At 39.3% G+C, this 13,433-nt stretch overlaps 1 protein-coding gene across 1 annotated transcript; it reads right to left on the reverse strand.

The window, feature by feature from the left end:
• Window positions 1-1,101: 1,101 nt before the first annotated feature.
• On the reverse strand, window positions 1,102-4,182 carry TMSB15A (thymosin beta 15a). The gene is made up of 3 exons (XM_012645436.1): window positions 4,087-4,182; window positions 2,482-2,598; window positions 1,102-1,530 (listed from the first exon to the last, which is right to left on the reverse strand). Exons 2-3 carry the CDS (start codon window positions 2,579-2,581, stop codon window positions 1,493-1,495), a joined length of 138 nt encoding a protein of 45 aa, XP_012500890.1. The 5' UTR covers window positions 2,582-2,598; window positions 4,087-4,182; the 3' UTR covers window positions 1,102-1,492.
• Between the last annotated feature and the right edge of the window lie 9,251 nt (window positions 4,183-13,433).

The following is a 13,433-nucleotide window of genomic DNA, read 5'->3' on the forward strand; positions in this document are numbered from 1 at the left end:
CTAATAGATCAATAGTCTGGATGGTTATACAGTACACCCAAATGCTAACAGTTCTAATTGGTGGGATAATAGGTAATTGGCTTGCATAAATTTAAAGTGATAAAAGTATTGTTTAAGGGCAGGGATTGGGACATACACATTTACATGTATTCCTATTGTCTTAGTTAGCTTGGGCTACCATAACAAAATATCATAGACTGGGTGGCTTAAACAACAGAAATTTATTTTCTCACAATTCTGAATGCTAGAAGTCCCAGATCAAGGTCCAGCCGGGTCACGTTCTGGTGAAGAGTCTCTTCCTGGCTTGCAGATGGCTGCCTTCTTGCTGTCCTTACGTGGCAGATCCCTCCCCCCTATTCCTCTTATAAAGCCACATTCCAATCAGATTAGAGCCTGACCCTTATGACCTCATTTAACCTTAATTACCTCCTAAAGACCCTATCTTCAGATACAACCACCCTGGGGGTTAGGGCTTCACCATATGCATGGGGGGCACAATCTACTCCATAGCATTTATGCTCACCATGAACACCAAAAATGCTTGGTTCATTAAGACAGCAAATTCTGTTCGGTACAAGAACCAAACCAGAGGTTCCATGCTACTGGTAATTAACAGGTATTTGATATCTGAGTTTATGTTCAATAGAAAATGTGATGTGCTTAGTCCAGTGTGTGTTAACAAATGCCTCCTACCTGCTTCCCAATCCAACCCCAACCTTAGGTGTCCCCTCCCATTAAATTGAAAAATACTTTTCAGAAGGCAAGAGAGCCCAGCTTGAATTCCAGCCCTTATTCACATTGAGTAAATCACCTCAGACTCTGCGTTTTCATTTCTTCATCTCTGTGTTAAAGGGGTTAGTCCAAATGACCACCTCTCCCAAGGTTCTCTAACTCTATGATTCCAACTCTAGGGGAAAAGTACCTAGCATCCCCAAGTCAGGACCTACTGGATCTGAACAGAAGTAAGCATTTCCCACGTGAACAATCTGCTAAAACAGTTTTCCTTCAACTATTTTGTTTGGCTGAAAAGTGTACCCTTGTGTACTTTTCATTCCTTAGAAGACCACCAAGAATGAACCATAGGAGTCTCAATGCACCTCATATTCATATTTTATTGCTACATTAGAAATGAAAATAAACTGTGAGAAGCTACAAAAACATGAAACTTCATGAAGATTATGAAGCAATGGAGGCACCCATTGTAGAAGGTTAAAATTGGCTCATCCTGTAGGTGGGACAAGGACTACACACACAAAGGCCATCAATGGTGAGACTGACAGCATCTGCCACCTGGAATTTATACACCAATGGGAAGTTTTAAAATGAACTTAAGGGAAAATTGGTTACTCCTGACTTATTAGCCAAGGAGTATAGGTGAGAAGACATCACAAGTTGCCTAAAATCTCTACAAACACATAGTTTACAAAAAACAAGGCTAAAACCAAGACTCTCAGGCAATGTTGAAATTCGCTCTAGGGAGAAGATCCCCATTTTATGACGTTTGAACAGACTCTTTCTCCTGCTGGATAGCTGGGGAAAACAAACACAAAAAATCATTAAGAGGGTATTTTCCTAAGATTAACTTCAGTTTCTTCCAAAAGAACTCTTTGCTAAATCATTGAAGTCTGTCATACATGTTTTAAATTTAGAATGCCAGGGCACTAACCACAAATTCTCACAGTGGGGTATGTACATGTGTGAGTATGTGCAACCACCTGAACATTCATTAGGATCTACATCAACTGTGGTGTTTTTTTCTTTTTTCATTTGAGAGGTAGATGTACACTATTGCCATTTTTTTCACAGATTATTAGAGGACTTAGAAAAAAGTGAAGCATTTTCTCCAGATTTCTCTAGCCTTATACAACTAGGAAGTTATAACTTTTCAGACAATTTTGACTAACTTTGGAACTCTCAAAGCTGACATGACAAAAAGTGCCCCTCATCTTTTGCAAATACACTTAGAGTTTCTCCAGCAGACTGTAATTCTGGAGGGCAAAACTGATCCCTTGAGTTTGGGAGCCTGAGTATACCCTAGATCTAAACTTGTTCTTTCACCTTATCTTGTAGTCAGGTAGCAAAGGCCAAAAGCGCAAAATTTTCATGGTTCTTTAGGGATGAGACCAATGCCCCAAATTGTTGGGTGCAGAAAAATGTCTAATAAACATAAAGTGGACAAAACTAAGATTTTTCTGGTGCTACATCCAACATTCCAAGATTGGTTCCAAGGTGGTTTTTAGTAATTTTCCAACAAGAACCTAGTTTATTCCCCCATTGTTACTAAGACCTATTGTGTGAGTACCACTTATATATCTCAAGTAAGAAAATGACTATTTGATATTTCTAACTGTTGCATTAAATGCAATGGTTCTTTAATTATTGTTTACATTGTGGTAAAATTTACAAGAGTTTATTTACTGAATCTATCAATTTTCCCCATTGTTTGTCTCCACCAGAAACCTCCCCCACCCAGTGACTTACTTTCCTTAGAGGGGAGAGTATTTTTTTCTTCGGTATTAGTTTTCTTCAGTTTTGATCTGTCAAACTTCTCCACTTCCGACAAGTCTGGCTTATCACTCATCTTGACTAAGAGAAGGACTGAAAAAGAAAATTTAACTGGCAGAACTATTATCATAGGAAGGGGTCATAGCTAAAAATTCTCACATTTAATAGCAATATTTATTTTACCTGCTAATTTTCAACCGGAAAACAGCAACAAATCTTAGAGAAGTTATGTTTTTTTTAGAATACATTAATACCATATCGTTACACCATTTCTGATAGGCAGTACTGTAAATGCCATTAGATCCGAATGCACCAGAAACCAAGATGCTCTAGAAACCCGGAGCCAATATGTCCGACTCTTTAAAAAAAAAATCACAGCAAAGGTAAAATGGAGGTGAGAGAAGCACAAGAGCAGCTAAGGATAGAAAAGAAAACAAAATTTTGGATTTGACCAGTTAATGATTTAATGATTCTGTAAGAAAAGATAGCACTATTCGAGCATCTTCACTTTCTACTCACTTCTTTTTTTGGCATTTTTCTTGAGGGATGGGGAGTAGCACACAAAAAAGGGTAGCATAAGTTGTACTAATTTCTTTCCATTTTAAATGCTCAAAGACAGTACACTAAGACACTACAATGAGAGAGGAAGGGGATTTGGTCGGTCATAACTAATTACACATCTCATAATAGCTCCTTGTGGCACTGCTTTGTAAATGCTGTAAGAAAGGACAGCTAATTGGGATCAGACCCAGGACTTCAGTAGCATGAGACAAATCGAGTTGTGTCCTATTTCACCATGTTTTCTCTGCAAAGGGAGAGGCAAGGAGATGAGGCTCAGGTGCATGGACATGGACATGATGAATTGCCTGGTGCCCTGTGAACATCCCGGGTTTGTCCAGAAGAGACAATAGGAGACCCCAAAAGCAGGAAAGCAGAGCTCTCACGCGCGTTCCTAGCCCTACCCTGGTGGAGTAAGGCACGTCCGGTGCCCGGAGTACAATGGAGAGGCCCCCAAGCAGCCAGAGGTCCCGAACGCGCCTCGGTTCAGTCTAGGTTACCCTAAGACCCTCCTTTGACAAGAGATCAGACGTACAATCTCAAAGCTGGGAAACTGGAACTAACAAATGATATCAGGGCCAGGCGCACAGACCAGTTCGTCACGAGCAGTTTGCGTACTTTTTAAAATAACTATTACTGTTGTCGGGGCCCAGCCTAACGGCCACGTGAGGGGAGGGGAGGGAGCGAGGGGCCAGCCCCACAGGGCCCATTCCGGGCGGCCCCCACAAACTCCTCCTTGTCCTCTCAGCCTCCAACCGGCACCTACCGCGGACTGGCCGTTTTGGGTGTCCGGCCCCTCGGGCCTTCCTTTTGGGGACCGACCCCGGGAGGGCTCGGCGTGGCGCGCAGAAGGCGGCGCCCCGGGAAGACAAAGGCGCGGACACGCCAGGCGGCGCAGAAGCGAGACGTCAGCCCCAACCCCGGCCCCTCCGGCTCCCGAAGGCGCGACATTCTCCACTCTGCAGCCCCCCTGCGTCCTCCCGCCCCCGTCGCCTCTGACTCCCGCGGGCCGCACGGCCTCACCTGAAGGCTTGAAGACTCGCGAAACGTCGTGGGCCGAGCTGAATCCGCCGCTCGCTCCGGACCAGGTTAGCGTTCCCGCGCAGAGCCCTGCGGTTATAAGCCCCGCAGCAGGCCCCGCCCCAGACCCCGCCCGGCCTCTCTGATTGGCCAAGGGAGCCCGGGCTCGCCTCCCGACCCTCCCTCCACTTCAGCCTTACAGGCCTGCGTCCACTCTCTCCCCTCTTCGTAGGACCTCACCCCTGCAACAGGGGCTGGAAGACGTCAGAGCACACCCCACTTCCCCAGACCCACATCCCCAACCTCTCCCACCGCTTTAGTCCTGGGAATCCGCATTCCCTTCATCCCAAGTACATTCGCTTCTTCACAGTAACAGGGGCCTCCGCAATAAACAGGTTTTTCCCAGTTGGCTTTGAACGTCTGGAACTCTGCGGTCCAAGCCGAATGAGCCGTATTCAGCCTCCTTCGGCTTTGTATAGCCATTGGGGCCTAAGCACGCTGTGATGACCGAACAGTGGCTTGGAAGCGGGGTTCGGTGTTGTCTGTTCTAATCCTTGGCCAGGTCATGGTGAAGGTGAATGGCTCAGAGTTATTCACCCCCACAGCTGGACAGTTCTGTGACAGTAGGCAGTGCTCTCCTATATAAAAGTCACATTTTTTTACTCTCTCGGTCACTGAACACTTTAGCAGTGAGTTTAGAATGATCACAGGAGAATATACTGAGATTATTCATCTTTATATCTCCAATCCCTAGCACTTTTGCTTGGTCCACTTGGTCCACAGGAGACACTGAATAAATACATGTCTGTAAATTGTATTAATAGTAATAGACAAGATAGAGCACAATTTTTGGACAGCAGCGCCACCTAGTGTCTATTGTGGGAGAAAAGTGAAAATCCGATAGTTACTTGGAAGAACTAAATGTTCAGCCTCATTTTCTGGATATTCACCCAGAACCTTAGCATTAAGGTAAAATGGAAGTAGAACTCTGTCTTTAGATTGCACCCCATATTTTCCGTATGGCTCATGTCTTTTGGTATAGATCTACATAGATCAGAAATTACCCTGTTCACAATGATTTCTCAAGCCTTCCCCAGCTCATCCATTCCCTTTTCTATGCTCTTGTAGCATTTTGTGTTAATTTGAGAGTTTTGTATGTCTGTTGGGGAAACTTTTCAAACAGAAGGGCACACTCACGCAACAAACAATATTCATTGAGTACCTACAAGGTCCCAGCATTAAATATAATAAATGCCAGTGTTTCCACCACTCAGATTTCAGCGTTGTTCACATTTAGAAATATTTACTTTGTCTGTTTTTTTAAGGAATGAAAACATTACAGAAAAATTGAGATTTCCTTGACCCTCGCCCCATTTTCATTCCACTTCCCACTTCCCCACAGGTAGTACTATCCTGAATGTGATATAGCCTTCTAGCTCATTTGCCCATCTGTAACGATCTATGAGATTTCTGTTTCCAGGAGAAAAATGAAGCATTGTTTGAACCAGTGCTCCAGGTCTAAGACCACGTTCCCCCCCATCACTTGGGGCTGACAAGAAGCCCCAAACACCCACGCATCCCCAGCCCAAATTTCAAAATCATGCCACCCCTACCTGCCTTGAATTTATTGGAACTCATCTAATGATGACATTTTTCTCCATTTGTGCCAGTACCCACTGCAAGATCCCCAAGACACCTCTCAACTCCCACATTCTAACCTCCATAAAGTTTTGTCCACATCCCCTCTTTAGTTCTCTTCTCTCACCCCTCCCCCACTACTATAACACAATGAACCCTTAGTAATTCCTCTATATCCCCAACCTCATCTCTGAATGGCCCCTTCAATTGTCTTGTTCCAGCAGAAAACACGTTCTTCCCTGAGGACTCTGTGTCTCCTGCAGCCCACTCACAAGGAGCAGATGATTTTTCTTTCCCACCACCATCGTACCACAGAGCCTAAAAGTCAGATGAGTGACTTCTTTCCTTCTCATTGCTGCCTTCATACCATTCCCCTCCCACCTCCCTAAAAATCCCAGCTTTTGACAGCTTGTCTCATCAACTAGCCTTCATCATTGTTGTCATGTATCAAACTTCAACTAGTCCCCTCTAATTTCTCAAAGATTTTAGCTCCTAGAACACAGTCATTCTTAACAGTAGTTTTCCTGTCTTAATTCTTGATGAGTTCAAGAATGATCATTCTCCCATTCTGTAGGTTGTCTGTTTACTCTAATGATTGTTTCCTTGGCTGTGCAGAAGCTTTTTAATCTGATCAGGTCCCATTTATTTATTTTTGTCATTGCTGTGATTGCTTTTGGCGGTCTTCTTCATAAATTCTTTTCCTAGGCTGATGTCTGTAAGAGTTTTCCAATATTTTCTTCTAGAATTCTTATGGTTTCATGCCTTAGTTTAAGTCTGTTATCCATCATGAGTTGATTTTGGTGAGAGGTGAGAGGGGCAGATCCTGCCTCAGTCTTCTACATGTGGCTATGCAATTTTCCCAGCACCGTTTATTGAATAGGGATTCTTTTCCCCAGTGTATGTTTTTGTCTGCTTTGTCAAAGATCAGATGACAATATGAGGGTATCTGCACTCAAATGTTTATAACAGCACAATTCACAATTGCAAAGATGTAGAAACAACCCAAGTGCCCATCAATACATGAGTAGATTAATAAAATGTGGTATATGTATACCATGGAGTACTACTCAGCCATAAAAATGGTGAATTAATACCTCTTGTATTATCCTGGATGGAGCTGGAGCCCATTCTTCGAAATGAATGGATAAAGAATGGATATCACAATAATGGATAAACAAACACCACATGTACTTACCATTAAATTGGTATTAATTGATCAACACTTATGTACACATATGGAAGTAATATTCATCAGGTGTCAGGGAGGCAGGAGGAGGGGATGGGTAAATTCACACCTAATGGGTGCAGCGTGCACTGCCTAGGGGATGGGCTCCGTTGTAGCTCTGACTTGGGCTGTGCAAAGGAAACATATGTAACCAAAGTGTTTGTACCCCTGTATTATTCTGAAATTAAAGAAAAAAAGAATGATCATTCTGACAAACTGGCCCCTTCGGTTCCTTAAACATTTCTCCTCCATGACATTGTCCTCAACTCCACCTCAGCTGCTCACTCACATGGCCATACCCTAGACCTTCTCATTGCAGTTATAGAAACCCCTCCATAACCTCAATTTCAAACATCCTTCTTTCTGATCATCACCTCCTCTCTTTTCAGTTCATACCCTTTGGACCCCACTTTCTTTCAACTTTACCAGAATCTCTAATCCACTGATCTCATCAGATTTTCACTATCTCTTATTCCCTTATTCTCTTCTCTCTTTTCCTTTCCTAGCTTAAAAGACGTGTTCAGTGTCTATAATCATTCCTTTATATATACCCTCCATTATCCTGCCTTTTTACTTTGTATTGCTTCCTTAGCAAAATCAGAACCCTGGATAAATCCAGCTACAACTCAACAAGCCTGAGCCCACACAGATGAATCTGACTGGAGGAAAAGACATAAATACATGACTAATTTCAGTTTAAATTCATGACCATGAACTTCAATTGGACCCTTAAGGTTACAAGATGATCACTCTTTAGGTCTCCCGTCCCTTAACTTTCTGACTATTCTTAGTTACTATTTCATACCTTCTCTCTCTTCAAACTCCCTACACCACCTCCCCATCCCAACTCTTCTCTTGATTCCTATTTTTACTAGAAAATTGTAGCCACTGGAAGAAAACTTCCACAGACTCCTACCACCACATCACTTCACCTACCTATACCTGCCTATGTATACATGGCTCTCCTGTTGATATTATACATAAAATTTCTAGACTCCCCTCTGAAATTTATCCTTCTTCTTTTCCACTAGATCTCTTTCTTTCACACCAACTCAATGACATTGCCATCCTTATCTCTAACATCATCAATATTGTGCTTGCTACTGTATCATTTCTATCAGGATACACTCATCTCTTATTTATTACCTATCTCTATGTATCTACATACACATTATCATTATAAATATATATACATCCTTTTTATATGTACATACTCTTGACTCCAATTCTCCTACCTGCCATTACCCCATTTCTTTGCTCTCTTTTGACAGAAATCTCTTTTACAGTTATATGTGATATATATTTCCATGTCAAATATAAGGCATCATTTGAACCAGTGTTCCTGGCCTAAGACTTCACACCCCTAGGCCTTCTACCTACATGTATCTTGTGTCAAAAGGGAACTCCAGATGATCATCCTTCACAGTCCTTCATTCTCTCTGCCTGTTATATTCCTTACTCATTCTGCTCCAGCTGTAGCTTCCCTGTTGTTCCTCAAACAAGACACACTCCCTGTTGTCTTAGAGTCTTTACAATATCTATTTCATCTGTCAGAACACTTCTTTCCCCAGATATCTAGTTGACTTCTCTCTCATCTCCTTGTAGTAGTTGCATCTATTCACTGTTTGTAATTTTTCTCCTCCCATTCTCTCTTGAACACATTCCAATTAGGAATTCACTTCTTCTATTGTGGCCTAACATATGATCTATCTTGGAAAATGTTCCATGTTCACTTGAGAAGAATGTGTATTCTGCTGCTGTTGGAAGGAATGTTCTGTACGTGTCTGTCAGGTTCATTTGATCTAAAGTGTTGATCAAGTCCAATGTTTTCTTATTGAAATTCTGTCTGGATGCTCTATCCATTGTTGAAAGTGGGATATTAAAGTCCCCTAGTATTATTGTATTACTGTCTATTCTCCCTTCAGCTCTGTTAATATTTGCTAGAAAGCTAGAGTGGCTATATTAACATTAGACAAAAAAAAAATCAGATAAAAAAATCAGATAAAGCAAAACATGTTACTAGAGATAAAGAAAATTATTTTGGAATGAAAAAAAGGTCAATCCATCAGGAATTTATAACCATTATAAGCATATATGCATCAAATAACAGAGCACCCAAATACCTAAGGAAAAAACTGATAGAAATGAAGAGAGAAATAAAAAACTCAACAGTAATATTTTAACACATCAATACCCCACTTGCAGTAATGCATAGAACAACTAGGTAGAAGATCAACAAGGAAAGACAACATTATAAACAACAACATTATAAACCAACATCTACAGAACACATCTATGAATATAAAAACAGAATATGCCTTCTACTTAAGAACACATGGAAGATTTCCCAGGATAGACAATAACCTAAGCTATAAAACAAACTCCATAAGTTTAAAAGGATAAAAGTATAGAACATATGCTCTCCAATCACAATGGACAAAAATTAGAAATCAGTAACAGAAAAATAATTGGGGAAATCAATAAGATTGTGGAAATTAAATAATACCCCTCTAAGTAAGCAATGGGTCAACAAATGAATTTTAAAATATCAAGACACGACATAGCAAAACTTATGGGACACAGCTAAAACAGGGTTTAGAGGTAAATTTAAAGCCATATAAGCTTACATTAAGAAAGAAGAAAAATCTCAGATCAATAATCTAATCTTTCACATTCAGATACTGAAAAAGAAGAGCAACTTAAACCTAAAGCAAGCAGAGGGACTGAAATAATAAAGATTAGAGTTGAAGTCAATGAAACAGAGAAAAGAAAAAGAATAGAGAAAATAAAATCAAACGCTGATTCTTCAAAAAGACCAACAAAATTGACACACCTTTAGCTCATTTAACTAAGGAAAAAAGAGAGAAGAATTAAATTACTAGAATCAGAAATGGAACAGAGCAAATTACTACCAATCTTACAGAAATAAAAAGATAATGATGGAACATTATTAAAATTCTACACTGAAAAATTCGATAACTTAGATGAAATGGGGAAATTTCTGGAAATACAACGTACCAAAACTGACTCAAAAAGAAATAGACAATCTGAATACACCTATAACAAGTAAAGAGATTGCATCAGTAAGGAAAAAAACTACCCCAAACCAAAAGTCCAGTCCTAGACAATTTCACTGCTGAATTTTACCAAACATTCAAAGAACAATTAATAACAATTCTTCAAAAATTCTTTCAAAAAATAGAAGAGAAGGGAACATTTCCCAAATCATTCTATGAGTCAGTATTATTCTAATACAAAACCAAAAACATCACAAGAAATGAAAACTAAAAACTAGCATCTCTTATGAATCCTTAACAAAATACTAACAAGCTAAATTTAGCCACATATAAAAAACAATTATACATCATGACCAAGTGTTATTTATTACAGGGATACAAGGCTTGTTTAACATTCAAAAATCTGGCAGGTGGGAGAGGGGAGGTGGGGATGGGTATATACACACCTAATGGATACGGTGCTCACTGTCTCAGGGATGGACACGCTTGAAGCTTTGACTCGGGTGGGGCAAGGGCAATATACATAATCTAAACATTTGTACCCCCATAATATGCTGAAATAAAAAAATAAATAAAATAAAAAATAAAATTGTGTAACACATATCTATGAATAAAATACAAAAAGAAAAAAATCACACGATCATCTAAATAGATACAGAAAAACAGTTGACAAAATCTAACACCCTCTCATAATAAAAACACTCAACAAACTAGGAATAGAAGGAAAGTTCCTCAACCTTTGAAGGACATCTAGGAAAAACCCACAGGTAAAATCACGATTTATGGTGAAGAACTAGATGTTTTTCCCCTAAAATCAGGAACAAGAAAAAGATTTACACTCGTACTGCTTTCATTCAACATTGTATTGGCAATTCTAGTCAAGGCAATTAGGCCAAAAAAGAAATTCAAGATTAGAAAGGAAGAAGTAAAATTATATCTATTTGTAGATGATATGATATCATATAAAGAAAATGATAAAGAATTCACTAAATAATTATTAAAACTAATAAATGAGTTCATCAAGGTTGCAGAATACAAGATCAAGATACAAAAATTGTAACTTTATATACTTGCAATGATCAATCCAAAAATGAAGTTAAATAAGGAATTCCATTCACAGCAGCATCAAAAGGAACAAAATGCTGAAGAATAAATTTTACAAAAGAATTGTAAAATTTATGCTCTAAAACTCCAATATATTGTTGAAAGAAATTAATGTTCTGAAGATAAGGAAAAAATCATTATATCAAAAAGATACCTGCACTTGTATGTTTATCTCAGCACAATTCACAATCACAAAGATATGGAATCAACCTAAGTTCCCATCAACAAATGAGTGAATAAAGAAAATGTGGTGTACATACACCATGGAGTACTACTCAGTGATAAGAAAGAATGAAATAATGGCTTTTGCAGCAACTTGGATGGAACTAGAGGCCACTATCCTAAGTGAAGTAACTCAGGAATAGAAAAATAAATGCCACATGTTCTCACCTATGAGTGGGAGCTAAATTATGGCTACACAAGTGCACACAGAGTAGTATAATGGACATTGGAGACTAATCAGGTGACGATTACACAAAAAGCCTAGACTTTACCACTATGCAATATATCCATATAACAAAACTGCACTTGTAACCCTAAATCTATTAAATAAATAAATAAACCCAAATGACAAAAATTCAAGAAAATAATCCCATGTTCACAGATCAGAAGACTTTATATTGTTAAGATGGCAATACTCCCCAAACTGATCTACAGATTTGACTCAATCCCTGCCAGAATCCCAGTTAACTATTTTGTGTAAACTGATAAACTGATTCTAAAATTCATATGGAATTGCAAGGGGCCCAGAATAGCTAAAACAATCCTGAAAAAAAAAATAAAGCAGTAGGACTCACACTTCCCACTTTCAAAACTTACTAAAGACCAATAGTAATCAAGATAGTGTAGTACTGGCACAAGAATAGGCTATTACTCAGTGGACTAAAACTGAGATTACAGAAATAAATCCATTCAACTGATTTTGACAAGGGTACCAAGATCATTCAATGCAAAAAGCATGGTATTTTTAACAAATGTTCCAGGAGAATTGGATAGACACATGCAAAAGAATAAAGATGGACCCTTATTTCACACCATATACAAACATTAACTAAAAATAGATGAAAAGTCTAAATGTAAGAGCAATAACTATACAACTCTTAGAAGAAAATGTAGGGGTAAAACTCATGACCTTGGATTTGACAAAGGATTTTTAGATGTAATACCAAAACCATAAGCATCAAAAGAAAACAATAGTTAAATTAGACTTTATCAAATTAAAAACTTTTGTGGGCCGGGTGCGGTGGCTCACGCCTGTAATTCTAGCACTCTGGGAGGCCGAGGCGGGCGGATCGTTTGAGCTCAGGAGTTCGAGACCAGCCTGAGCAAGAGCGAGACCCCGTCTCTACCAAAAATAGAAAGAAATTAATCAGACAGCTAAAAATATATAGAAAAAAATTAGCCGGGCATGGTGGCGTGTGCTTGTAGTCCCAGCCACTCGGGAGGCTGAGGCAGAAGGATCGCTTGAGCCCAGGAGTTTGAGGTTTCTGTGAGCTAGGCTGACGCCACGGCACTCTAGCCCGGGCAACACAGTGAGATTCTGTCTCAAAAAAAAAAAAAAAAAAAAAACTTTTGTGCTTCAAAGGACACCCTTAAGAGAGTAAAAAGAAAAACCACAGAATCAGAGAAAATATTTACAAATCATATATCTGATAAGAAAATTTTATCCAGAATACATAAATCACTCTTACAACTCAATATTAATAAGAAAAATAAACCAATTAAAAATGGGTAAAGGATATAAATAGACATTTCTCCAAAGAACATATACAAATGGTCAGGAAGTACCTAAAAACACATGAGACATCATTAATCATCAGGGAAACGCAAATTAAAACCACAATAAGATACCACTTCATATACACTAATATGGCTAGAATCAGAAAGGCAGATAATGAGTATTGAAAAGGAAGTGAAGAAATTGAAGCACTTATACACTGCTGGTGGAAATGTAAAATGGTCCCATCATTTTGGAAAACAGTCTGGAAGTTCCTCAAATGATTGGACATAGAGTTACCATATGTCTTAGTTCAGGCTGCTATAACAAATTACCATAGACTAAGTGACTTATAAACAACGGAAAAGTATTTCTCACAGTTCTGGAGTCTGGAAGTCCGAGATCAGTGTGCCATCATGTTTATGTTCTGGTAAGGGCCTTTTTCAGGGTTGCAAATTTCTGGCTTCTCATTGTATATTCACATGGCAGAAACAAGGAAGACTAGTTCTCTGGCCTCTTCTTATAAGGGCACTAATTCCATTCATAAGGGCTCTACCCTCATGCCCTCATTACCTCCCATAGGTTCCACCTCACACTGGGGGTTAGATTTCAACATATAAATTTTGGAGACATAAATAGACAGTCCATA

Source organism: Propithecus coquereli, unplaced genomic scaffold (assembly GCF_000956105.1).
Source record: "Propithecus coquereli isolate 6110/MARCELLA unplaced genomic scaffold, Pcoq_1.0 Scaffold104, whole genome shotgun sequence".
Taxonomy (NCBI): Eukaryota; Metazoa; Chordata; class Mammalia; order Primates; family Indriidae; genus Propithecus; species Propithecus coquereli.